The sequence below is a fragment of the Narcine bancroftii genome, chromosome 4, assembly GCF_036971445.1.
Source record: "Narcine bancroftii isolate sNarBan1 chromosome 4, sNarBan1.hap1, whole genome shotgun sequence".
In the NCBI taxonomy this organism is placed as follows: Eukaryota; Metazoa; Chordata; class Chondrichthyes; order Torpediniformes; family Narcinidae; genus Narcine; species Narcine bancroftii.
The window spans coordinates 77,735,422-77,762,284 of record NC_091472.1 but is presented as its reverse complement, the minus strand read 5'-3'; the positions used below and the strand labels follow the sequence as shown (position 1 = coordinate 77,762,284).

General features: G+C 39.2%; 1 protein-coding gene across 3 annotated transcripts in view; it reads left to right on the top strand.

Annotated features, from left to right (window-relative positions):
- vps54 (VPS54 subunit of GARP complex) overlaps positions 1-26,863 on the top strand; it is a 136,196-nt gene that overhangs the window by 107,501 nt on the left and 1,832 nt on the right. For all 3 annotated transcript variants that reach the window (XM_069931701.1, XM_069931698.1, XM_069931699.1), the window contains 6 exons: positions 886-949; positions 10,012-10,117; positions 11,247-11,334; positions 13,169-13,290; positions 16,595-16,675; positions 18,020-18,127. In XM_069931701.1, the coding sequence (XP_069787802.1) occupies positions 886-949; positions 10,012-10,117; positions 11,247-11,334; positions 13,169-13,290; positions 16,595-16,675; positions 18,020-18,127 (569 nt within the window). The remainder of the gene's footprint in view (positions 1-885; positions 950-10,011; positions 10,118-11,246; positions 11,335-13,168; positions 13,291-16,594; positions 16,676-18,019; positions 18,128-26,863) is intronic.

The window sequence follows — 26,863 nt, the reverse complement described above, 5'->3', positions numbered from 1 at the left end:
TGTACTAGGCTGTGTTCACTACCTTTTGCAGGGCTTTCCGCACAGCAGTATTGGAACACCCATACCAGGCCATGATGCAGCTGGTCAGCATACCTTCCATTACACATCTGTAGAGATTTGCCAAGGTTTCAGGAATCATACTAAACCTTCACAAACTCCTGAGGAAGTAGAGACGCCAATGCATTTTCCTAACGATGACATTATTATATTGTGTTCAGGAAAGGTCCTCTGAGATAGTGACTCCCAAGAATTTAAATTTGCTCACCCTCTCCACCTCTGATCCTCAACTGATCACTGGATCGTATTCTTCTGGATTTCCTTTCCTAAAGACCACAAAAGTTCTTGAATAATTTTTTTGTCTTTCTTCATTATTTATCTTCCTTACTAACCCAACAACAGTTCTTCATATATTTTCCTAGTGATACGCAGTCCACAGACGAGATCTAAACATCCGTTGGGCTGGGAATTTATTTTCCTGAACACATCTTTAAAAATCCTTCTCTTCTTTGTATTTTTTAAAAATTGTTTGATTGGAATAATGTTTGCAATAATATGGAATTACAATTAAACATTACATTGTAAAAGTCTGAAATTTCACAGGTGAAAAACCAGAATCTGAGAATTCTAGTAAACAGAGCCAAATCACATAGAAAAAGAGAAAACACTAAATTTCTGTATAAATTAATAAATATTTTATCCATTTTGTATGATCTCCATGGATAAAAATAGCATTCTGGTATAAAGAGTTGAAATGAATTGTTGAATTATTTATTGTTGTCATATGTAATAAGCTACAGCGAAACATTTTGTTTTACGTGCTATCTGGCCTATTGCAAGGAAACAGCATCTTCAGTGCCTTGGAAATTATGTTTTTTTCAATTTTAGGACCACAAGAACGAAAACCAGCAGATTTTTTGGCTGTAGATGGGGAGAAATATGCTGTCGTTGGGTAAGTTGTCGGAGTAATGCATGTTTTCTCACTGCTAAAAATATAGAATCTATCATGAAGGTACATTCTTTAGAATATATATATACTTTTTATGTTCTGTGAGTCTGCAAATTTTCCAAGAAGGAATTATATATGATGTAATTCAACTCCTATGGAGAGCCGCTGTTCAACTTTTTAGTGCTCAAAACTGACTAATGGTGTTACTGTGGATTCCTGACTGCTTGAGATTGTAAGGTAAAACATCATGAGATGGGAATGTGTAGGGAGTTACCCTGTACAGGGCAGTAACAAGAAGGGGAGGTGTCCTTGTACTCCTGTTAGGTAAAACATCATGAGATGGGAATGTACAGGGCTGTAACAAGATGTAAATGCATCCTTGTACTTACAAGATAAGAGAGACATTGATGGATTGAGAGGCAGGAAGCTAGCAGGGAAAGGATAGCAACAGTTTTAGTCATTGGACAAGTAATGATATGATGATGTTCTAAGCATGTATCCAAGGGTATAAAAAATCACCATTTTGCTGATAACGGCAGAATGCATTCTCCGACTAACTTTGTTAGTCGCAAGTGTTACAATCCGGTAATAAAGAACAAAGAACCCTGATTTCGACTCAGCCTGGTGTTTGTCTCACTCATTCATGAACAAAGCAGACCTAACAAGAGCTAGCAATCAAGTAAGTGCAAAGGTGGAAAGGAACACTTTTTAGCAGACAGTAATTTGTATAGGTGGTGCTACTTCCGAGTAGCCAAAAGGCGATCAACTGGAATTCCAAATATCCAAAGGTTTTTTTGGGTGTGACATCACAATTTGGAAAAAAAGTTAATTTTTTTTAAACCCACTGTGCTCAAGTGAGGCTAGAGGGAATCACTTTTACAAAGGGTACATTTGTCCACAGGTTACACATTGAAGGAAAGGATAGCGCTGATTATTTATTTATCAATTGTAATTTTTTTTGCCATGAGTTACTACAACTTTGTGATAAATTGTATTGAGGCATTCTCAGAATTTGAATTGGATACTGCGTTATCTCACTGCTCCCCTGCCCAAGCTGCGTTGCCGCTCTCTCACTGCTCACCCGCCTGAGCCGCATTCTCTCCCCACTCACCCAAGCCACTCCCTCTGTCAAATAACCTTTCAGTGGGGTTGCTGAAATTCTGCTGGAGAACAATCCCTGTGCAATCACCTACCACTTACAGGTGAGGTGAGACCTCAGACTCCCAGGCAGGAGCAGGGACATGGGCTCCTGGACAAGATTGGTGACACTGCTGGGGAGATGTTGGGATCGGTGGCAGCCAATACAAGTATTCTCCTGAGGCTACTGGTCTGCCAAAGAGAAAATTCCCGAATATCCGAAAAATCCACTTAACCGAGATAAGTCTGGTCCCAAGCATTTCTGCTTTCATATACCTATTGGTTTGCAATGTATCTTACAAGTTTTCCATATGGAAACTGATAAAAAGAAACCAGTTCCATGCATCCATGTAAGACCAGCAAGGAGTTTTCTGTAGGCTCTTTTAAACTGCAGCATCTGGGTATCCCTCCTGGGGCACATGTGCAATTACTGGGATAAAGATGCTGGAAGCACCTTTTAAACTGCAGGGGGATCGACCCATTAAATCACCAACCCGACGATTTAAAGGGGATCCCATCCCCATGATGAGATGGTACATAACGCATCACGCACTCACGGGAACTGTCGGTAAGTCTCCTCTGCCCATCCACTGACCGTCAGTCGCCGCCCACCCCCCACTATGGTTAGTCACCACCCACCGTCAATCACCAACCCCTCCGTCAGTCACCCCCTCGCCATCAGTTGTCAACACCACCATTCATCAGCACCAACCCCATCAATCGCGCATGCCCCCCAGCAACGTCCCGCTGCCGCAATCGTTAAACCATCACTGTGAACCAAAGTGGTGTCGCAGCAGTGGCAGTTCATGCCCCCCCCTCCACTCTCCCCCACCGCAGCAGCAACATCTGTGCCCCCCTCCACCCGGCAGCAACATCTTCTTCCCTCCCTCCCCACCACGGCAGCGACCTCTTCCCCCCACCCTTGGCACTAACCTCTCTTCCCTATCATGTACCTTTTTTTTAAGACATAACTTTTTATTTGTAATTTCCTGTTATATTTTAAGTCTCCTAGAATATTAGCCACAAAGCCATCTGTTTTGGTCAATCCAAGCATGTTAGGGCAAGCACTGAGTGCAGGTGCTATGTAAATATTGTCTTCGGCCTGGGGATGCTTAGTTAGGATAGATGCTCACTTATACAGATGTTGTGCATTCCAGTGATATAGATTGAACGCGTGTCAAGGAGAGGGGAGGAGCAACAAATAACAGATGTGAGAGATAATAGAATATGGGAAGTCAAGCACGTGCTAAATAGGAATGAATTATGATGGGTTGAATAAGGGTGGAGTAAGAATGGAATGTGAGGAAGGGTTAAGCAAGTATAATAGAATAGAGGTCATAGCAAGTAGATAGATTTAGCAAGTCTTGGGGGTTGAGATTTATAAATAAGAACAAAGACATGACACTTCCTGGTCAACAAGTTTACAGAAAGGCACATAAACTGCACGTAGGCAGAATTACCTAATGCTAAACCAATCCAGGAGGCAGAAGAATGTTAAGGGGTGAGGTACCTCTGTACTGAAATAGAATGTATAAAAGTTGGGTAAGCCCCAGTATGTGTGTGTATTCCCAGGGTAAGGGGAAGCACCCAACTTTGCACTGTTGTAAAATAAATGTTCTTTGTTCTCAATTTTTGTCTCGAATGAAATCTGTGAAGGCACCTCTGCTTCTCACACAGAGAGAGGTGAATCAAGGTTTAAAAAGAGTCAGAAAGGCAACTGAAGGGTGAAGTAGAGTGTTGATTTGTGGGAGTGAGAAATTGAATAATTAGGATCATTGACAGGGACCAATAAAGGGAGGGGTAGCTGAAGGAGCAGCCAGTGAAGAGGCTCAGAAATAGCTAGCTTGCTTGGTACCAGAGAGCTAAGGCCAGGTGAGGTAGTTAAATCCTTTAATTAAAGTTAGAAATTTGTCAGCTAGGGCAATAGATTGCTCCAGTTGTGGGATGTGGGAAATCTGGGACAGCGTACTTGTTCCTGATGACTACACCTGCAGAAGGTGCATTTAGCTGCAGCTCCTTACAACCCGAGTTAGGAAACTGCAGCAGGAGTTGGATGAATTGCAGATCTTGGGGGAGGCAGAGGTAGTGGCAAACAGGAGTGTCAGGGAGGTGGTCGCCCCTATAATTCAGGAGGCCGGTAGCTGGGAGACTGTCAGGAGAGGGAGGGGGGAAGATGCAGACAATGCAGTATCTCTGTAGCTGTTCCCATCAACAACAGGTATACCATTTTGGATACTGTTGATGGGGACCTACCAATGACAAGTTGAGGTGGTCATGTCTCCGGTGCAGAGGCTGGCCCCCCCAGCTCAGAAGGGAAGGGGGGAAGAAGTGGAGAGTGATAGTGATTGGACACTCGTTGGTTAGACAACTAGGTAGGAGATTTGCCAGATGAAATCGAGACTCTTGATTGGTATGTTGAATCCCAGGTGCCAGGGTCAAGGATGTCTCTGATCAAGTACATAGCATTCTGGAAGGGGAAGAGCAAGCAGCCAAATGCCATGATCCACATGGATCCACAATGACATAGATAGAAGTGGGGATGAGGTCCTGAAGGAAGAATATAGGGAGTTAGGGGAGAAGTTAAAAAGCAGGACCTCAAGGATGGTAATCTTGGGAATGCTGTCTGTGCCATGCACTAGAGAGGGTAGGAATAGGAAGATGTGGCAGATGAATGTGTGGCTAAAGAGTTAGTGCAGGTGACAGCATCTTCGTGCAAGCATTCATAGAAACCACTTTTATAACAATAAATAAAAATAGTAATGCACGAAAAGTCAGGCAGTGTCGTTGGCTCATTGATTATTCAGGAATCTGCTGGCAGCGGGGAAGAAGCTGTCCTTGTACCGTTGAGTGCTCGCCTTTAGGCTCCTGTACCTTTTTCCCGATGGTAGCAGAGTGAAGAGGGCATGGCTTGGGTGGTGGGGGTCTTTGAGGATAGAGCTGTTTTATTAAGATGCCAACGCTTGTAGATGTCCTCGATGGAGTGAAGGCTGGTGCCTGTGGTGTCGCAGGCCAAGTTAACAACCTCTTGAGTTTTTCTTGTCCTGTGAATTGGCGCCTTCATACCATCCAGAATGCTTTCCACCTGTATAAATTTTTGAGAGTCTTTGGTGGCATACCGAATTTCCTCAAGCATCTAACAAAGTACAGCCGTTCATGAGCCTTCTTCATGATTGCATCAACATGGAGGCTCCAAGATCCTCAGAGATAGTGACACCCAGGAATTTGAAGTTTTTGACCCTCTCCACTATTGAGCCCTCAATGAGGACTGGATCATGTTCCCCTGACTTCCTCCTGAAGTCCACAACTATCTCCTTAGTTTGCTAAGATTGTTGGCATGACACCAGTTAACAAGCTGATCTATCTCCCTCCTAGACGTTTCCTCATTGCAGTTTGTGATTCTGCCGACATCTGTGGTGTCATCAGCAAATTTGTAGATAGCATCAGAATTGTGCCTGGCCCACAGTCGAGGGTGTATAATGAGTAAAGCAGTGGGCATCCTTGAGATGTGCCTGTGTTGATAATCAGTGAGGAGGAGGTGTTTCTAATTTGTACTGACTGCGGTGTTCCAATGAGGAAGTCAAGGATCCATGGATCCAGAGTTTGAAGCTTCTTGACCAGCACAGAGGGAAGGTTGATGCAGCATTTCACCTAAAGTGTTAGATGGATTAATGCAAGCGCCTGCAATTTTGTAATCTTTAAAATAAAGAATTGCTTCAACAAGGTAGCATAGTTGTTTTAAATCTTCCTTAATTTTTTTAAATAGTGACATGTAATTAAATTTAAATAAATTATTTAAATCTCTTATCTATTTTTATTCCTAAATATTTAATTGTTTCTTTTTGCCATTTAAATTTTGTCATTTTTAAAAACTTTGTGTATGATCCATATCAACCATAGGCATCACTTCACTCTTATCAATGTTTACTTTATAACCTGACACTAAACCACATTTTACTAATCTTGCATTTAATTTTCACAATATTTCTGATTTTGTTAAATAGACTATAACATCATCTGCAAATGAACTAATTTTATATTCTTTATTGTCTATCTCGAAACCTTTAATATCATTGTGTCTTCTAATTATTTCTGCCATAGATTCTATGGCCAAAGCAAATAAAAATGGTGATAATGGGCATCCTTGCCTAGATGATCTCTCTAATAAAAAAGACTTTGATATTTCCCCATTTGTGACCACTTTAGTTTTTGGTTGATTATATAATGCTTTTATCCAATGTATAAAAACATTCAAAATTCCAAATGTACTTAATACCTTAAATAAAAAGACCCATTCTAGTCTGTCAAATGCTTTTTCTGTGTCTAACCTGACCGTTACTGCTGGTTTCTTTTCTTTTTGTGCTACACTTAATAAACTCTTAAATTTAACTATATTATTTACAGATCTTCTATTTTTAATACAACCCGTTGAATCCATATTTATTAATTTTCATAAATATTTGGTTAATCTATTTGTTAATAATATAGATACAATTTTAAAAATCTGTATTTAATAACAATATAGGTCTATAAGAGGAAGGTTGTAAAGGATCTTTCCCTTTTTTGAAATAACTGTTATTAATGCTTTTTTACTTTAAAAGGACAGGTAAATTGTGTCAAGATGAACATTTTGCCAAGAATACAGTATCTATTTCAATCATTACCCATCCCTATACCAGAGAAGTTTTTTCAAGAGTCAAACAAAAATATAAGGAAATTTATTTGGAGAGATAAAATGCCAAGAGTAGCTCTGGAAAGACTGACTTGGAAATTTGAAGAAGGAGGGTTAAGATTACCAAATTTTAAAAATTATTACAAAGCAGCCCAATTAAGATTCTTGACCTCCTGTTATCAAATTGGAGAAAAAGTAGCGTGGTTCATATTGAAATGAAGAAAATGGGAGAAATCAACCCAGAGCATTTTTTGTTAAATGGAATAATGAGTTATTGAAAAAGAAAACAGAAGTACCTTTGTTTTCACTTCACTTTGTACAGATGTCCTCTGGTGTTTGCTATTGCCACCCTGAGACAAAGTATTGTCCACCTTATCTATGCCTCTCAAAATCTTATAGACCTCTATTAAGTCTCCCCTCATCCTTCTTCACTCCAAATAGAAATGTCCAAGCTCTGCTAACCTTGCCTCATGAGGCTTTTTTTCTAATCTAGACAGCATCTTGGTAAATCTCCTCTGCACACTCTCCATAGCTGCCACATCCTTCTGATAATAAGATGACCAGAAGTGAACACAGTACTCCAAGTATGGTCTCATCAGAGATTTGTAGAGTTGCAACATGATTTCAATTCTTAAACACAATTTCCCCAACTTATGAAGCCCAACATCCCATAGGCCATATTAACTATCCTATCAACCTGTGCAGCAACCTTGAGAGATGTATGGATTTGGACCCCAAGGTCTCTCTGTTCCTTCACATTGTTAAGTATCCGACCATTAACCCTGTACTCAGCCTTCTGATTTGACTTAACAAAATGCATCACTTCACACTTATCCAGATTGAAATCCACCTGCCATTTTTCTTCCCAACTCCGCAACCTGTCTACAATATATCCTTTTGTAACCTCCAACAACCTTCAACACTATCCACAGCTCCTTCAACCTTCTGCTTCTTCATCTCAGAACTGATCCCTCTAAATTTCAATCAAATCCATTATCATGCAGTATCTGTAGACACCTTTCCTCACTACACATGCCACCAGCTTTCAAGTCAGCTACAAACTTACTAATTAAAAAGATTAGGCATTTAACTCCGGAGATCCAGATCACTACAGAAGGAGAAGGTATAACCTTTGAAAAGCCATCCCCCAGGTGAAGTGGAATTTCCAGATGAAAATGGAAACAACTAAGGATACCTGACAACTGTGGCAGGGTCTAAATGAAATAACCTGCTACAAACCCCAAAATCAATGCAATAGCAGATGGTAAAGCTTCTCTCCCAGATGAACTGAATGCCTTCTATGCCTGATTTGACCATAAGAATGAGGAAGAACCACTGCTCACTCCCATGTGTACAATGTGTTCGCAGATATCTTCAACATTTCACTCCATCAGGGGATGGTACTCAACTGTTTCAAACAGGCGTCAGTTGTACCAGTGCCCAAGAAGAGTGTGATCATCTGCCTAAATGACTTTTGACCAGTCACACTTAGATCAACAGTGATGAAATGTTTTGAAAGGCTGGTGTTGAAACATATCAGCTCCTGTCTGAGTGGTGATATGGATACGTTCCATTTCACCTATCATAGCAATGGGTCTACGGCGGATGCCATCTCACTGGCTCTACACAAAGTCCTGGAATACCTGGACAGCAAAGGTGCATGGATCAAGATGCTCTTTCTTGACTACAGTTCGGCATTTAACACCATCATCCCTTAAAATTGATCAGCAAACTCCAAGACTCAAACCTATTGGATCCTGGATTTCCTCACCTCCAGACCATAATTAGAGAGGATTGGTAAGAACATCTCCATAATCTTTATCAGTACCGGAGCACCACAGGGCTGTGTTCTTAGCCCCCTGCTCAACTCACTTTACACCTATGACTGTGGCTTGATACGACAGCAACACCATCTATAGGTCTGCTGACAGTACCACAGTAATGGGTTGTATAAAAAGAGGTCATGAATTAGCATACATGAGGGAGATTGAAAACGTGCTGAATGATGAACCAACAACAACCTTGCACTCAGTCACCAAAGCCAAGAAACTGATTGTTGACTTCAGGAAGGGAAAACCAGAGGTGTGCGATCCAGTGATCATCGGAGGATCAGAGATGGAGAGCGTGAACAAATTTAAGTTCTTGGGAGTCATTATCTTGGATGATCTTTCCTGGACCCAACACACAAATGGCTTCATGAAGAAACCACGTCAACTCCTTCATCAGGTGTTTGCAGAGGTTTAATATGACATCAGAAACTCTGGTGAATTTCTACAGATGTGTGGTGGAAAGTGTGCTGACTGGTATGGGGACACCAATGCCCCTGAGCGAAAAGCCCTGCAAAAAGTAATGGACCCAGCCCTGAAAAACAAGGTTAAAACCCTCCCCATCATCAAGAACATCTACAGGGAACACTGCTGTCGGAGAGAAGCAGCAATCATTGTGGATTCACACCATCTAGCACGTGCTCTGTTCTTACTGCTAACATCAGGAAAGAGGTATAGGTGTCACAAGACTCATGCCACAAGCCTTGCACCACCAGGTTCAGGAACAGTTGCTACACCTCCATCAACAACAAACTGAATCAGGGACTTATTTAAGGACTCTTTTGCATTTTAGTGATTTTTTTTCTCCCTCTCGGTATTGCACGGTCAATTTGTTTACATTTCTTTATTTGTTTACATGCACTTGTTGCGTCCTTTTTTGCACTGCCAATTTAATGGTAATTCTGCCTTGCCCACAGGTTAAAGAATCTCAGGGTTGTCTGTGATGTCATGTATGTACTCTGACAATAAATCTGAAATCCGAATATAGTATATTGATTTTTCAGTTAATTTAACATTATCTAGAGATGAATCCTCATGAAAAGAAGTCTGTACACAAGTTTCAACACTAATGGGTTAATAACTTTTTATAATCATATTTTACAAATGTATCATTTTAACAAGAATAAGTTTTTTACAACTATTTTATTCTTCATGTCTAAGGCATGCAATCTTTCTTACCCATAATTTCTTAGTTTCCTCAGCTGGGCTCAAGGTTAGCTAGGGTTACTTTTCTTTCTAAGATATTGTAATTTTCCAAATAATTTCTGCTTGGTATTCACAAACACTACTTCAGCTTTTCTTAAAATGCATTGTACCCAATCTCATGTTGCTGTACAAGTTCAGGTATATTTGCTTGTACAACAATAGTCGTGTCTAACCATAGTTGTAACTCTGAGAATATGGTGGTAACAACTCTTGATTTCTTTTGACAGGACTGTTCTGCTGTTAATAAGAATAATATTTGAATACTGTCAATGTGTAGATGACATCCCTTCTATCACGACTGACATGCTTACTCGCCTCGCAGACTTATTGAAGGTACTCTTCACTAATTTGAAAGCCACTCATTTAATAAAGTAGCCCTATGATGCTGCCCACAGCTGAGTAGCCTGTCAGCATTCTTGCAGACAGTGATGGTCTGAGTAAGGTACTGGTCTTGCAAAAGAGAATCTCAAGTAGAGGGACTGGCTTCAAAAATAGAAAAGTAAGGAAGGAAAAATAAAACTTGGCGTAATTTGTGTGGGGGTTTTTATTTTAGACCAATTACTCTATTAGGGTGTGACATACCAATAATAATAAATGAAACAAGTCCTCAGGACACAAGAGCACATGAGAAAATAGGAGTAGTGTGAGATGACCTGGTCCTCAAGCTTGCCCCAGGCCTCATTTCCAATTATGACCTCAATTCCCTTTCAAATCTTTCAAAAACATACCTATCTCCATTTTCAATACTCTTAAATTGACTCCATGACTTGGGATAAAGAATTCCCAGAGATTCCCTGCTCTTTGCTAAAAGAAATTTTTGCACACCTTAGTTTTAAATGATTAACTCCTCATCTTGAAATCCTGTCTCATTGACTCTCCCACTAGTGAAAACCTCTTGTCTTCTCCCCTGTCATTACCCATTAGGATCCTATATATTTCAATAAATAACCTCTCATTCTTCTAGGACAATTGGAAGACATGTAAAATGCAAATTTAAAACTTTCCTTTCTGCCTCTTTTAAAATTGATCCCTGCACCAAAATGGTTTTCTTTTTCCACCTGGCATCTCCATGGTAGATTGACTATGTTAATTTTGCTTGATTACGCACAATGTATGCGAAACGTGCAGAATTTATTTGAAGAGATAGCAAAAAATATTGTGTCAGCAAAAAATATAACTAACATTTCTTTTGAGCTTTAACATCATTGCATTCTTTAAAGATTTTGTGGACCAAATTAAAAGAAGTGTACTTGCAACTGGAGTTTTGCAGTATGTTGGTGTAGTTGTATTACTTGAAAAGTTGCTATAATTATTTAGATTTAATGATATATTAATTGAGTAATATTAATAATCTGTGCCTCATTAATCATTCTCTAATGTAATGATTTATATATGCAGAGTATTCTTATTTCTCAAGCAATAAATATTAAATTGAAAGCACTTGAATGTGTCTTTTTTTTAGCATTTTAATTCACGAAGTTGTCAGCTTGTACTTGGAGCAGGCGCATTACAGGTTGTTGGACTGAAAACAATAACTACCAAAAACTTAGGTAACTGAGCTTTTTGTTTTCTGAGCTTTATAACAAAGTTAAAACTTTCAAATTTTATTGTTGGATCTGGATTTATTCAATGACCATCAGCAATAATATTTTTCCTGCTTATTAAGTTTTAAATTATGATTAATACAAGTGCTATTCTATATTTTATTTATGATTAGTATATTTTGGAATGAACTTGTATTTCTTCCCTCCCATTCCCGAAGCTTTGAATAATTCAAAGTTCATAATGGCCATTTTTTGAAAAAGTTTCAGTGCACAAGTTTAATATTGTTAAGGACGACTTTTCTTTTGCTAGGGTAATGGACTCAGTAAATATGACGGAGAAGTTACAATACTTTTATATCCAATTCTGGCCTGATGAGAATTTGCAGCTCACACACTGGGTTGTTGTTGCTTTTTTGACAACAGCCAGCAAATCAGAACACCAGTTTTTCTGTGTCTAGCTGTTCTCAACTTTTTCTTTTGGCTGAGGCTCATTTAGGAATCTGCTCAAAGTTTATGGACTTCCACGTGAACTAGTCAAATACTTATCCCAACTACATTAAAAAAATGATTTCAGTCCATAGCCCACTTAAGTGTGTTGTGGACCCCATTGAGAATGGTTGGATTGCAGAATATGCATATCCTCCAGAACTTTCTCTCTTTACCTAACTTTTCCAGTGCACCTCAACAGCAAATTTCAGTTTAATTTTCCAAGTTTTGTTCCTGTGTTTATAGATTATCAATTTTAATGTTATTTATCATAAATTCTCATGATCTGATTACAAATTTGATTTAATAAGGTTTTTTTAAAAGAACTTGGAACTTCTAATGTTAGTAAGACCAATAAAATGTTTCAGTTACTAAAGCTGGTGCCAAGAGATATCAGTCTGTTTTGCTCTCTAATCACAAAGCACAGAAAATAATACTTTTAATATGTGGCAAATGTTTTAATGCCCAAACTTGCAATGAATGTGAATTTGCAAATCCATGGCTGCTTTCTCAGTGCCTTGTGACTTGACATAATTTGTTTTAAAATGTTCTTTCAAAGTGGTTGGATGTGATTTGTGTTGCTTCTTCATGGAATTTCTGGTCACTATTAATGTTAATGATTAGAATGTCAGGATAGAAAAAGTATTCTTATTTACAAATTATTGTAAAAGTATGTATTAAATAAATTGGAATACAAAACAAAAATGCTAAGTTAAAATGGTTGAATGATTCAAAAACTATATATAGTGGAAGTTTGATGTCAATAAGTATAAGATGGCACATGTTGATTTCAAAAGTAGTTTATTTTTGCTTGTAAATCATGACCTTAGAGAGCAATGAGCTGTAAAAGAAATAAAATGCAGCATCCAAGTGGACAAGGCTAGCGGAAGGACTAAAGGGTAGGGTGAGATGTTTTTTTTTAGAAAAAAGGAAGATCAAGGAACGATATTAATTATATATAAAATCAATTGGCATATTGTGAAAGGTTAGATATGATGACAATGAAAATGTTGTGCAGATTTGCAAAGCTGCTGCCTATATTAAGAATTATAATTAAAAAGGATGAAAATAAAAATCACAAGACTACTTATGTCAGGATAAATGTTTAAAGCTTTGGGAGTACATTACTTGACTGAAGCAGAAGCCACGCAGGTTATAATTATGGATAAAAGGAATGAAAAAAATGGAAAATCAGCAGGGATGTGTGGTAACAATTTTGTTTTGTGGTAAGTGAACATCTTGGATTGTTTGGAAGGTTCATTCAGTTTGCATATAATTTAATGTCTTATTTTATGTTCATTAAATGTTAGATACTCCTGTTAATTTTACATTTCCCTTACTTTTATCTGTACAGCTCTTGCTTCTCGTTGTTTACAGCTCATTGTGCACTACATCCCCATAATTAGAATGCACTTTGAAGCTCGACTACAGCCCAAGCAGTATAATATGCTGAGGCATTTTGACCACATCACTAAGGTAAAATTGTTTAGCATCTCCTAACTGAGCTTTTTTTTGGAATGTTTTTAAAGATACCTAATACACATAGAATTTGTTGAAAGCATATTTCTAATTTTCATTTAAAAGCATACAAGAAATAAAAATAGATTTTTTTGGTGCCCCTGAGGTATTCTCACTTTACTATTAAGTGATTTGGATATTGAGAATCTGTAATAATTTTGTCTCCACTTGGCAAACTATTACTAACCAATAACACCGTCCACAATTCTTCTTTGGTAGGTGTCTTTAGTTTCCTCACACTCAAATCTTTGTCCTTTGGTTCTACTTCTGTTATTACTTAGGAGTAATATTCATTATCTAGATTTGTCTTTTCGTACGCTGGGAAGATTTCTCATGTTTCTTAATGGTAGAGTAAGTTTTCTAACCTTTTCCAAAGTCAATTCATTTATATTTGTAACCAGTTCTATATAAATACATATATTTTGGAATTCTGTTTTTATATTTTTAAAATTAAAGTGTGTTTTGTATTAAGGTTCTTTTGTGTTTCTGCTCATTCTGATACAGTGCCAACCTCTGTGTGTTGTGGCACATTTAACAGAACTTCAACCATTCTGGAGTTTTAGATTGCATTGATAGCTTGCAGTCAAAATTACTTATTTAATGAACTGCTCTTCCAAACTTTTGTTAATTAGACAAGGTTACAGTGGTGTGAATTGTTTGGATATTATAGGCAGATGCATCCCACTCCTTGTGTACTATCTTCATCTATAAGCAGTTTTGGAAGTTTAGATTAAGCTGCCAATGAGTTTTCAGAATGAGAACAAAAGGCATGTCAGTTATCCCCTTGACTATTGAGGAAAATTAAACTCTTGTAATACTATAATTGACCTTGGGAAGTTTTAGGTTTGAGTTCAATGGAAATCTTAATACTGCTGGTTAAAAAGCAATCATTTACTAAATATCAAGTTTAAGTTCAAATATACATAAAACCTTGAAATTCTTTTTCTTGTGCAATAGGCAGAATTTCTATGTACCAGTGGTGTAAACTGTACTCAAGAAAAAGATAGTTGAAGGGGGTTATGATAGAGGTATTCAAAATTATGAAAGGAATAAATAGACTAGACGTGAGTAGACTCTTTCCCCAGAGGGCAGGGGAGGTTGGAACAAGGGGGCAAAACTTTAGGAGGAATGTTAGAAGATGCTTCTTCACTCAGAGAGTGGTGGCAGAATGGAATGATCTTCCCGAAGAGATCATTTCAGCTGGGTCCTTTCCGTCATTTAAGAGAAGGTCGGATGTGTACATGGATATGAGGGGGTTGGAGGGATATGGCCAGCGTGTTGGAGGGGAAAACTAGTGGAGTTGTTCATGTGAACTGGCACAGACTTGAAGGGCCGATATGGCCTGTTTCCGTGCTGTAAACTGTCATATGGTTATATACGAAAGAGAGAAATGTAAACAGGGAAAAAATATAAACAAACCTCAAATACAGAAAAAAAATTAAGTAATAAATAATATGCGAAGTAAGAGTTCATTGAATGATTGAGTCTGTTGTTTTAGAGTCTGGTGGAAGGGTAGCAACTGTTCCTGAATCTGGTGGCACGAGTCTTGTGACACCTGTAACTCTTCCCTGATGGCATTGATGAGAACCGAGCATGTCCTGGGTGGTTTGGACCCTTCATAATGCTGCTGCTCTCCGATGGCAGCATTCCATGTAGATTTTCTCAGTGGTTGGGAGTATTTTGCCTGTGATGTGCTGGGCTGCGTCTATAACCTTTTGCAGGGCTTTCCTCTCAAAGGTATTGGTGCCCCCACACCAGACGATGGTGCAGTGGGTCAGCACTACACATCTGCAGGTTTGCCAAGATTTCTGATGTCATACCGAATCTCCACAAACTATTGAGCACGTAGAGGCGCTGATGTGCTTACTTCATGATGACATTAGGATGTTGTATTTTGGGAAGGTCCACCCAGATGGTGACTTCCAGGAATTTAAATTTGCTCACCCTCTCCACCTCTGATCCCCAAGTAATCCTAGATAGTACACCTCTGGTTTTCCATTCCTAAAGTCTACAATCAACTCCTTGGTTTCAGTGACGTTGAGTGAGAGATTGTTATTAGTGCACCATTCTGCCAATTTTTCAATCTCCCTCCTGTATGCTGACTCGTCGCTCATTTTTACACAGCCCACTGCTGTAGTATCTTCAGCAAATTTGTAAATAGTACTGTTGTCATTCTAAGCCAGTTGTAGGTGTAAAGTGAGTAGAGCAGGGGCCTAGGTACACAGCCCTGTGGTGCTCCAGTTCTGATGGAGTTGTTCTTACCGATCCTCACTAATTGTGGTCTGGAGGTGAGGAAATCCAGGATCCAGGTACATTAGAGTATTGAGGCTCAGATCTTGGAGTTTGCTAATCAGTTTTGAGGTCTCATGGTATTGCATTTCGAGCTGCAGTCAATAAAGAGCATCCTGATATATGCATCTTTGTTGCCCAGATATTTCAGTATATGGTGTAGAGCCGTCTGCTGTAGACCTGTTTCTGCGGTAGGCAAATTGGAACGGATCCATGTCTCTACAGATATGCTTCAACACTGGTCTCTCAAAGCACTTTATCACTGTGGATGTGAATACCACTGGTTGATGGTCATTTAGGCAGGTTACTGCATTCTTTTTCGGCACCAATAGAATTGAGGCCTGTTTGAAACAAGTAGGTATGCCCTGTTAGAATGAGATGATGAAAATATCTAAGAAAAAAAAGGGTAGTTGGTTAGCACAGGTTTCAATACTAGGCCGAGTACTCAGTTCAGAATGAATGCTTTCCTTGAATTCACCCTCTTGGAGGTAGCCCAAAAGTCATCTTCATATACTGAAAGTGAAGGATCCTCAGGGGACGTGATGTTCACTTTTGATCAAATATCTGGCTTCCATTGAGGTTTATCCAGTTTATATTTGGTGCCAGAAGCCTTCCATCAGTTAAAATAGTAGTCGTCCCCTTGCCTTTTGTCACTGAACTTGCAATCTGTGGCATAACTCGTATTTCTCTTGGCCTTCACTATTATATTGTTTTATCTTTTGAAGCGTTCAGTTTCTTTTCTGAACAAAAAAGCATTTTGATTCCTATAGCTGAATATCAATTATCAATTTACTGTATGTCGTGTATGCTTAATTACTGAAAGCAAGACATGTTAAACTTCAGCCATTTTAAATTGCCTAAATCCAGCCAGGAGTGGTCGTCAAACATTGATAAGCAAACTTGAAATTCTGCAGTACATTGATGATTTATGTATATTTGAACATAGTATAACATTTATTTTGTATCTGTGAAGGATTATAATGATCATATTGCTGAGATTTTGGCAAAGCTTGTTGCAATCATGGATGGACTTTGTGACAAAACATTGTCTAAGGTAAAATTATGTTTTATTTTTCTGGGTATATTTAGTTCTTTAAAGAAATCAAACTGTGCATCTTTTACTTGTGCAAGGATTGGGATAGTAGTTGAAAATATGGTCACATGATGTTTGAAGTAATGTTTTACCTTCCCTGCTGAAAGGCTCGATCTCCACTTCCAAACCATAACCAGTACACTTAATAAGTCTTGATTTGAATTGTTTTAGGCTGAAGTGCTATATAAAGGAACACTAGATGTTGAATGGGAAATAGTTATAGTTCCATTTATTGGCTGACCCTCCCCTCCCCCGTAATGGCACAATACCTGAAAATAATGTCTTAGAATTTGCCATTGAGGCTTGTGTAGAAGATGAATGATGGGAATATGTGGCAATGGTAGAAACTGTGTTGGAGAATTCATTATATTATGAGATGGATCAGTGGATTGCTATGCAAATGAATAAGGACATTTTTTAATAGTTTGTTCTCTGAATATGGTATGACTCGCATGTCTTCCGCCGTTAATGTAGAGGTTAGCGCAATGTTATTAGAGTCAATGACCCAGGTTCAAGTCTGTAAGGAGTTTGTACATTTTCTCAGTGTCTGCGTGGGTTTCCTCTGAGTGTTTCGGTTTCCTCCCACACTTCCAAACTGTACACGAGTTTGTAGGTTAATTGGTGTATTTGGGCGCTATGGTCTGGAAGGGCCTGTTACCATGCTGATTTTCTAAATTTAACATTTAAATTAGCCACTCTTTGTTAAAAGCTAAGTAATAATCATTTGAAATGCAATCATCCAAAATGGAAGTAGAGGTTGAAGTTACTATCAAAGGCAAGAAAACAGTGAATACAAGACAAAGTAGATGTTGTTGCCAGTGGATGAAGATAAAGGATACTGCGACAGATTTCTAATGATGGTTTAGGTGTGAATGATTGAGGATTGTAAGGGATCATTCATCATTTGTGGACGATTTTCTGTGATCCTGCAACTTTTATTCTGTTTATATTGCTAAAGAAGAAAAGGGCAATGGTATTTTAGCAGCAATTTCTAAGGCAATGTGACTGAGAAGGTTGAAATTTGGGTGTGACAATAGATGAGTATTTGAAGTATAAATATATTTCAGAAATGGGGAAGATGAAGAACTAAGTGGAATGTTAGTAGATATGAAAGTCATAATGGAGGGCAAACCGATACGTTGCAAGATGGTTTTGTAATTCTGATGGTTATCATTTGATTCCAATGCATTTCATCCCAGATTTTGAAATGGAGTTACTTAATTCTTTTACAACAATGAAATGGACTGTTGAAGAATGATGTTTCCATTAAATTAAGGTGCATTTTTGCTTTTATCTTGCTTCCAGTATGAAGTGAAAGCACCAGTACCCTCTACCTGTTTCCGAAATATCTGTAAGCAGACATCTAAAATGCATGAAGCTATTTATGACCTCTTACCTCCAGAACAAACACAGGTGGGTATTATGAAAAATCTACATCTGCTTTATATTGAAAAAATGCCAATTACAACCACCAATAAAATATGCATTACCATTCTGGAGAGATGAGTGAATTACCATTCTTGGATTGCAAAAAGAAATTTGTATTACTGTTTCTGATAAAACTAGTGAAGCTGTTTTATCATTAGCTAAATATATGGCCTGGCTTAACACTGAGCCACATAGATTGCAATGTCTTAACTTCTGTTGTTGAGAAAGCCATCTAAGTCACGCTTGGATCATGGCAAGAGAAAGATAAACCAAATTTCTACTGCTTGATTGTATCCAGGGATTGAAGCAGGAAGGTTAAAAATCAAGAACATTGTTAACTCTGTCATTGGCCATATTTTATATGTTGTACAGGATACAAAGCTAAATCATTGCTGTCCAATAAATAATGCAGTTATGTAGTTTAGGTTTCAAAAGATGACTCATTACGTGGAACTGTACCTGGTAACAGTCAATACCTTTTGGAGATGAGGTAAAAGAGATGGTTCAGTTGTGTGCTGGTGAACACAATACATCTCATCCCTTACATTGGCATAAATATTATGCATAACATTGAGTAACAGGTTGTTTTGCATTAATTGGATATAGATGCAATGTTCTTTATCAACATAATTTGGAGCTCTGCAATTAAAATTTTGAATTTGTACAAGGACGCGGGAGGATATAATAAAACATTCACATCTTTCCCCAGAGGGCAGGGGAGGTTGGAACAAGGGGGCAAAACTTTAGGAGGAATGTTAGAAGATGCTTCTTCACTCAGAGAGTGGTGGCAGAATGGAATGATCTTCCCGAAGAGATCATTTCAGCTGGGTCCTTTCCGTCATTTAAGAGAAGGTCGGATGTGTACATGGATATGAGGGGGTTGGAGGGATATGGCCAGAGTGTTGGAGGGGAAAACTAGTGGAGTTGTTCATGTGAACTGGCACAGACTTGAAGGGCCGATATGGCCTGTTTCCGTGCTGTAAACTGTCATATGGTTATATACATTGCTTAAGGATATCCTGATCTAGTATGAAAGTCATTATGCTGTATATATCCTTTAGAATTTTCAGAAAATAATGTATGTGGGCTAAGTTGCAAATAATTGATTTGTTGTTTCCAAGTTCTGAGAAAAAAAACAATTTGCAGCCTATGCATATAATAGACAAATTTCAACAGTAAGTGAGGCATTGCATTTTTAGCAAAATTGAGGAAGAATGGGAAAAAAGTAAAATCTAAGAATCTGACAGGGTGGAAGGGTAAACACAAAGGTACAAATCACAAATTTTAAGTGGGAACCAAACCCCACCCAATAAAATTCATCAAACTTTAGGTTTTGTACCTAAATAACTTGCCTCATCCCTAATCATCACATTTTTTAAAAGCTTTTCTAGCATACTCTTCATCCTTGCAACATCTTTGGTCCATATCCTTCTTGGCCCTTCCTATCCACAGATCCAAATGTCCCATCAGCCCCCCACCCAGTGAAGGCAAGCACACCACACGTCTCCTTCACCACCTGAGTCACCACTTTAATGGAATTATTCACCTCTCTGTGTGGAAGTATTTAGCCCTCAGATCTCCTTTAATTTTCCCCCCCTCTAGTTCTAGACTTCCCTGTATACTAAAGTTGTGTGCATTTGCCACATGGCATTCAAACTCGTATGTTCATTGCCCCAGCCTATATGGGCTTTCCTCAAAGCTTGCCACTTCCTGCAAGCTACAGATTTGTGCTCCAAATATCCCTACCATTCACTTTATATGTCCTACCTGAGTGTCCTACCAATACTCCACCCTTCTGTCCAGCTGAACTATATCTTGCTGTATCCTTGAACAAACTTCTTTGATAAGGACAGAGCAGTAAACATGGTCTACATGTACTTCAGCAACACCTTTAACAAGGTTCAACCTGGTAGTCTGGTCCAGAAGGTGAGAACACATGGAATCCAGAGTGAGGTGGCCAATTGGTTACAGAATTGGGTTGATGGTGGAAGTCAGAGGGATGGTAATGGTGTGTTATTCAGATTTGAGGCCTGTAACCAGTGCTGTGACTAGGTCCACTGTTTGTCATCCAAGTCATGAATATAGATGACAATGGTTAGTAAATTTGCAGATGACACCAAAATTAGTGGTATGGTGGGAAGTGAAGGTTATCTGAAATTACAACAGGATCTAAGTCAAACAGGAAAGTGGATCAAAGACTGAGTGGCAATGTTATTGGATTGTTTTATTGGACTGAATTACAGCATAAAGCTGTCTCGGCAGTCCAACAGGTAGTGCAATTACAAGAAAGACAACAGTGTTCAAAAGTGCACAGTATAGAGAAAAATACAAAAACAGTGCAGTAAATAGAGCAAAATATTGTTATGACGACAGTCTCAGGGCATCATCTTTTGCCAACATAAGATCCATTCAACAATATAATAGCAGGAGGAAAGAAACTTCCTTGAACCTGGAGGCTTATGTATTCAAGAACATATATCTGCCTGACAGAAGGGAGAGAATATGATCAGGGTAGGATGAGTCCTGTAATATCATGGTAGCTTTCCAGAGACACTGAGTGTTTAATCAGAGTTGCTCAGTTTGTGTGTTGGCTTATGCAGGATTTTTCAATTTTGGGAGAACAGTTCCCATACCATGCTGTGACCATCTTCACCTGAGAACTACTGATATTTACTTTTCTCCTTCCTGAAATCAAACTGCTTCTCTCTATTTCCTGAAATCATTTTGCTGACATTGAGGGAGAGATTGTAATTCTTTTTTTTTTAAATATTTTATTTTTTGGGTTTTTTCTATAAATATCCAATAAAAAAGTATACATTTATATATTTTTTTCTTACAAAAAACAAACGAAACAAAACAGCACTTGCCCCCTCCCTTTTCACAATATAGATCCACACACCATCAGGGCTCACATTTATGTTGACTGTAAAAAAATTCTATGGGGAAGTCGCTTGCATTTATACTACAGCAGCATCTATTATTATTCTTTTTGTTATCAGAGTTATAATTATAATTGGGCCCCTTTATGATCCAAGTATGGTTGCCATATCTTGATAAATGTCATATTTGTTTTTTGTTATAAATAATTTTTTCCATAGGTATGCAACTATTCATTTCAGCATTCCATCGTGCTATAAGGGGAGTTGGATTTCCAAGTAATTGCAATACATTTCTTAGCCACTGGTGATGCTATTTGAACAAATGAAATATAGTATTTAGTTCAGTTTATTACTTAATTCAATAAAGTTGCCCAAAAGATAAAGCTCCAGGTCACCTTGAAGGCCACTCCTGTATCCTTCTTAATATTTCAGTAATATTCTGCTAGAAAGGTCTAATTTCACACATGACCATGTTGCATGTAAAAATGTTCCTATTTCTGTCCCACACCTAAAACATATCGCCGATATTTCAGATTTTGGTTTATGCAACTTCTGTGGTTAGAGATATAAATGGTGTAGGAAATTATATTCAACTAATCCGTATCTTGCATTTATAATTGGTGTCATGCTATCCAAACACCAATCTGACCAACATCTTTCCATTATTGCATCACCTAGATCCAACTCCCATCTCTCTCTCGATCTCTGTAAATCTGGTTTTGCACTTTCATTTTGGAGAGCAGAGTACATCTTGGTTATAAATTTAGGTGTGCTCCCCAGCCAAATCATTCATTCCATTTCATGAATTTCAAGTGGGGCCAAAAACCCATCTTTCTCTTTGGAATGATCTTAGCTGGAGAAAAGAAAAGAAAGACCCATTAGCTACTCCATATTTATTCCTTAAGACGTCAGAGATCCCGCCACATAACAGTCATCAATATATCTTATTCCTTTATCATACTATGAATTCAATATTTTCTTAATAATGTCATAGGCAGCCACAATTTTTACATAATGATATACCTGCTTTTATTCCCGAAACACTCATTTATTTCTTGCCATTTTCTAATCATATGTATTAATACATGATATTAATACATATGTATTAATACAGGGTTTCTTTGTTATTAACTTAACATTCCACTTGTAAATAAAGTCCTTTGCTGTCCCTGCTTTTATTGAATTCATTCCTGTTTGGATTAAAGAGGGGGGACTGTCTTCTTTGAAGAAGAATGATAAAAAATCTTGCTTGTGCTGATAAATACTTGTTAAAATCTGGAAGCCTAGGTCCTCCTAGTTTATAATCCCATTGTAAGCTTTTCCCAATTAAATTCTTGGCACTTTGTTATTCCATAGGAATTTGCCTTGTGTAATTATTTAATAATTTAAAGAAATTTTTAGGTCGTACAATAGGCAATGATTGAAAAGGATACTGTAATCTTGGCATCACCTTCATTTTAATTCAATTGACTCTTCTTACTAAAGTAATCGGCAAGTCTTTTCGTTTCTGTAAATCTTTCTCTATTTTTTTTTAAAAGAGGAATGTGTAGTGTCCGCGCTACCACAAAGTGTGGAAAGAAGACACACACAAGGAGTCGAAGACTGATTTATTGCACTGGCATCTCTGCTTATAATCACTCCTCGCTGACGATAAATTGGGTGGTGTTCCAGCTGTTGCTTGTCATTTCCTGCTGTTGGCCCCAGCTGCGTTCAGCAGCCATTTCGTGTACTGGGTCGTGTCCAAGTTAGCGGGCTGCTACACCACCCCCACCCCCCCCCCCAGAACTGGCGATTGGAGCACTGTTCGCCATTTTCGGTGGCCTACCTCTGCTTGATGTCCATGTTGATAGTGAAAGTCTCTTCCTTACTGTCAATATCCAGCACACAGATCGACCCATTGTGCCTGATTACTTTATATGGCCCCTCATACGGTTGTTGCAGAGGTGTTCTGTATGGCCCCTCTCCGAACGAAAACCTACTCATAGGTCTCGAAGTCTTTTGGGATATAGGCTTTGGCCTGGCTGTGTGGCAAAAGCTGTGTAGGTGCTAGAGTGCCTGGTTTTTCCCTCAGTTTAATCAATGAGGCTGTGGGGTCCTCTGGGTCCTTGGCAGTAGCCAAGAACTCCCCTGGTATCACCAACGGTGCACTGAATACCATCTCAGTTGCAGAAGCATTAAAGTCTCCACCAACCCATTGGCCTAAGGGTGGTAAGCTGTGGTATGGTGGAGCTGGGTTCCCAGCAACTTGGCCACGCCGCCCAGAGCCCCAAAATGAACTGTGTATGTCTTTTGGAGGTCATATGCTCCAGGACCCTTAACCTCAACACCCAGGTGTTAATCAGTGTTCTGGCACAGGTGTCGGTGGTTGTGTTGGCCAGCAGGACCGCCTCCTACCACCTTGTGGAGCGGTCAATTATAATGAGGAGATATCTCACCCTATAGGAGACCAGCAGCTGCCCTACAATATCAATATGGAGGTGGTTGAACCAACACTGCGCTACCTCAAAAATCTGGGGGTGTTTGCCTTGATGTGCACTTTGGACATCTGGTAGAGCGTGCAGGTCTTTCCCAATGACTGACTTGTTTCTGAAGGCTGTGCCAGACGAATCTACCGGCCACCACTTTAACAGAAGTCTTGATGGCCGGGTGTGCCAGATTGTGCACTGCATTGAAGACCTCCTGCCGCCACGATGGGGAAGGGTTTGCTGGTGGAGACATCACAGAGGAGCATCTGGTGACATCCTCCAGCCTGAGACCGGAAACTGCTGTTCTGTATAATGGGAACTCAGGGTCCTCCTGTTGTGCCTTGGCTAGGGTGAAATAGTCTATTCCCTAGGACAGGGCCTGGACAGACTCAATCATGTAGCGGGACAGTGTGTCAGCCACCACATTGGTCTTACTTGCAATGTGTTGGATATCTGTGGTGAACTCAGACACGTATGAGAGTGTTGCTGCTGCTTGGCTGACCATGAGTCAGGCACTTTGTGGAAGGCAAAGGTCAACGGTTTGTGGTCCATGAAGACCCTGCCATCCAAAAAATATCTGAAGTGCCTGACTGCCTGGTACAAGGCCAGTAGCTCCCGGTCAAAGGTGCTGTATTTGAGTTTGGGTGGCCAGAGGCTGCCATTGCCCTTCGATGAAGGGCAATAGTAATACTTTTGGGTCAGGGGGTCCACTTGCCTCTCTGTTTGCTGTGGCCTTGTTGCCAGTTGTGTACAGGGCCTTGTGATCTGCTCCACAGAGGCTCCATTTTCTTTCTTTGCTTTCCAGAGCACGTCCACCTGGGCTGCGACTTTCCTGGGGTCGCTGAAGTCCTTGTCAGCGAGCAAGAGTTGGATATCCTCAGGCAGCTGCTCCAGGAAAATCTTCTCGAAGAGCAGGCAAGGCCTGTGACCCTCAGCAAGGGTGAGCATCTTGCTCATGAGGGCGAATGGGGCCCTGTCCCCCAAACCATCCATATGCAACAATTGGGTGGTGCGCACGTGTCGTGAGTTCCTTGAGGGCATTGTATTTGCCTTGCTCCAGAGGCTGCTATAGGAAGTTGACGACCATTACTACCGTCTTCTGGTCGAGCGAGCTCACCACGGTGTAGTAAAGTGTGTCGTCGGTGTTGATCTGTCGAAAGTGGAAATGGGCTTCAGCCTGTTCGAACCACACATGTGGCTGCGACGCCCAGAAATTTGGCAGCTCCAACAAAACCTTGTGAAGAGCTGCTTGATCATCTTCAGGTCCAACTTCTGGTTGGACCTGTCGAGGTCACCAATGTAGCGTGCGTGCTATTGCGAAGTGTGGAAAGAAGACACACACGAGGAGTCGAAGACTGATTTATTGCACTAGCAGCTCTGCTTATATTCTCTCCCCACTGGTGATAACAGGAGTGATGTCACGGTAGCACCAATCTCCAATTGGATGGCATTCCCACTGTTGCTTCTTGTTTCCCACCATGCAGGTGGTCACCTGGGATGATGGTCATTGGACCCCGCAGGGTTGCACGGTCGCCATGTTTGTTGGCCATTTAGCAGTTAGCGGGCTGCTACAAGTGTAATTAAATTTATATAAGTTCTATAAATTATTATGTCATAATTCCTAAATATTTGATTCCATCTATCTTCCATTTAAATCAACCACCTTTTTAATATTTTTCATAATCAAAATTCATCAGTGGCATTATCTCACACTTGTTCATATTTATTTTTATGTTATATCCTGATATTCTTTCATATTTTTCAATGCTTCAACTGGGTCAGACAAATAAACTAAGTTTATGTTCTTCCTGTCCAACTTTGAAACCTTTAATATCCGGATCTCTTCTTATAATCTCCGTCAGCAGTTCAATCGCAAGGATAAAAAGTGTTGGGGACAGAGGATACATTTCCCTATTTGATCTGCTCAAGGGAAAAACCACTGACATCTGATGATTAGCTATAATTTTGGCTTGTGGTTTATGATCATGAGTTCTTATCCAGTTTATAGATTTTCTGCCTCTACCAAATTTTTCCAATGTTTTAAATAAAAAAAGACCATTCTAAATGGTTGAATGCTTTTATTTGCGCCTTGGGAGACTGTTATACTTGGATTCATCTTTGATTTTGCCATATATATTAACTAGTCTAACCAGACTATTTGAAGAGTGTCTTCCTTTAACAAATCCCACCTGATCTGCATGTATTAATTTTGGTAGATATTGTCCTAATGTATTAGCTAGTGCCTTTGCTAATATTTTATAATCATCATTCAGAAGTGATATAGGTGTATATGATGAAATTTTTAATGAGTCTCTACATTTCTTTAGTAGCACTGTAATTATAGCAGTTGAGATTCTGGGAGGGTCTGAGTCTCCACCGCCTGTTCAATACATCCATCGTGAGGTATCAATAAATCTTTAAATTGTCTATAGTACTCAGGAGGAAACCCATCTTCCCCTGGAAATTTTTTAAAGCTTGTGCCCAAAGCTCTCTCAATTTCTTCTCTTGTGAAAAGGGGCATCTAAATCAACCCGTTCTGTATCTTCTAATTTTAGAAGTTCAATATTTGTTAAAAATTTCATATAATATTGTCTAAAAATATTTTTCTTTTTGATTATATGTTTACCCCCTCCATAAATCTTCATCCGCGAAGCCAAGCCAAAGAAGAAAGATATCGACTGCTGTTTTTATTGCATCACCCTAGATGACTTCCTCTGCCTTTACCTGCCCGTTCTTCTAATTGGTGTATTTTTTTTCATTCTCTGTTTGTAATGTGTTATATCTCAACCTTTACTTGGTAGCAGGGTTTCCTCTTATTCTGCTGTTTTTTCAATGCAATGTTACCCAGTAGGTTGTGAGCAGTTTCCAGTCATTTACCAGTTTGTTAATTCAAATTCTTAATTTTAAGAGTTTAATGGTCATTTTGAGTCTTCTGAGAGCTCAATCAAAACATGCATATCGAAGTCCTTTGCTTTGCCACACCTCTGAAAGGTTGTTATTCTTGACACCATGCTGCTGGACTCTGTTTCCTTTCAATATTCTGTCTTTTCATAGATCTGACCAATGACCATGATGTTATATGTAAACTTGTAGAAGTTAGAGATCATGAGTGTATAAGATAGTAAGGTCTGAGTACACAGCCTTGCAGGGCACCACTGTTCAGGATTATTGTGGAAGAGGTGTTGTCATCTGTTAATTCAGACAACTGCAAGGTGTGGCACTTAGGTAGGTTACACTGGGGTAGGACTTGCACAATAAATGGTAATGCCCTGAACAGTTTGAAGTATGGGTACATAACTCCATGAAAGTGACACACAGAAGTGAAGGCATTTCCCTGGTCAGGGATCTGAATTTAGGACCAGGAATATAATTTTACA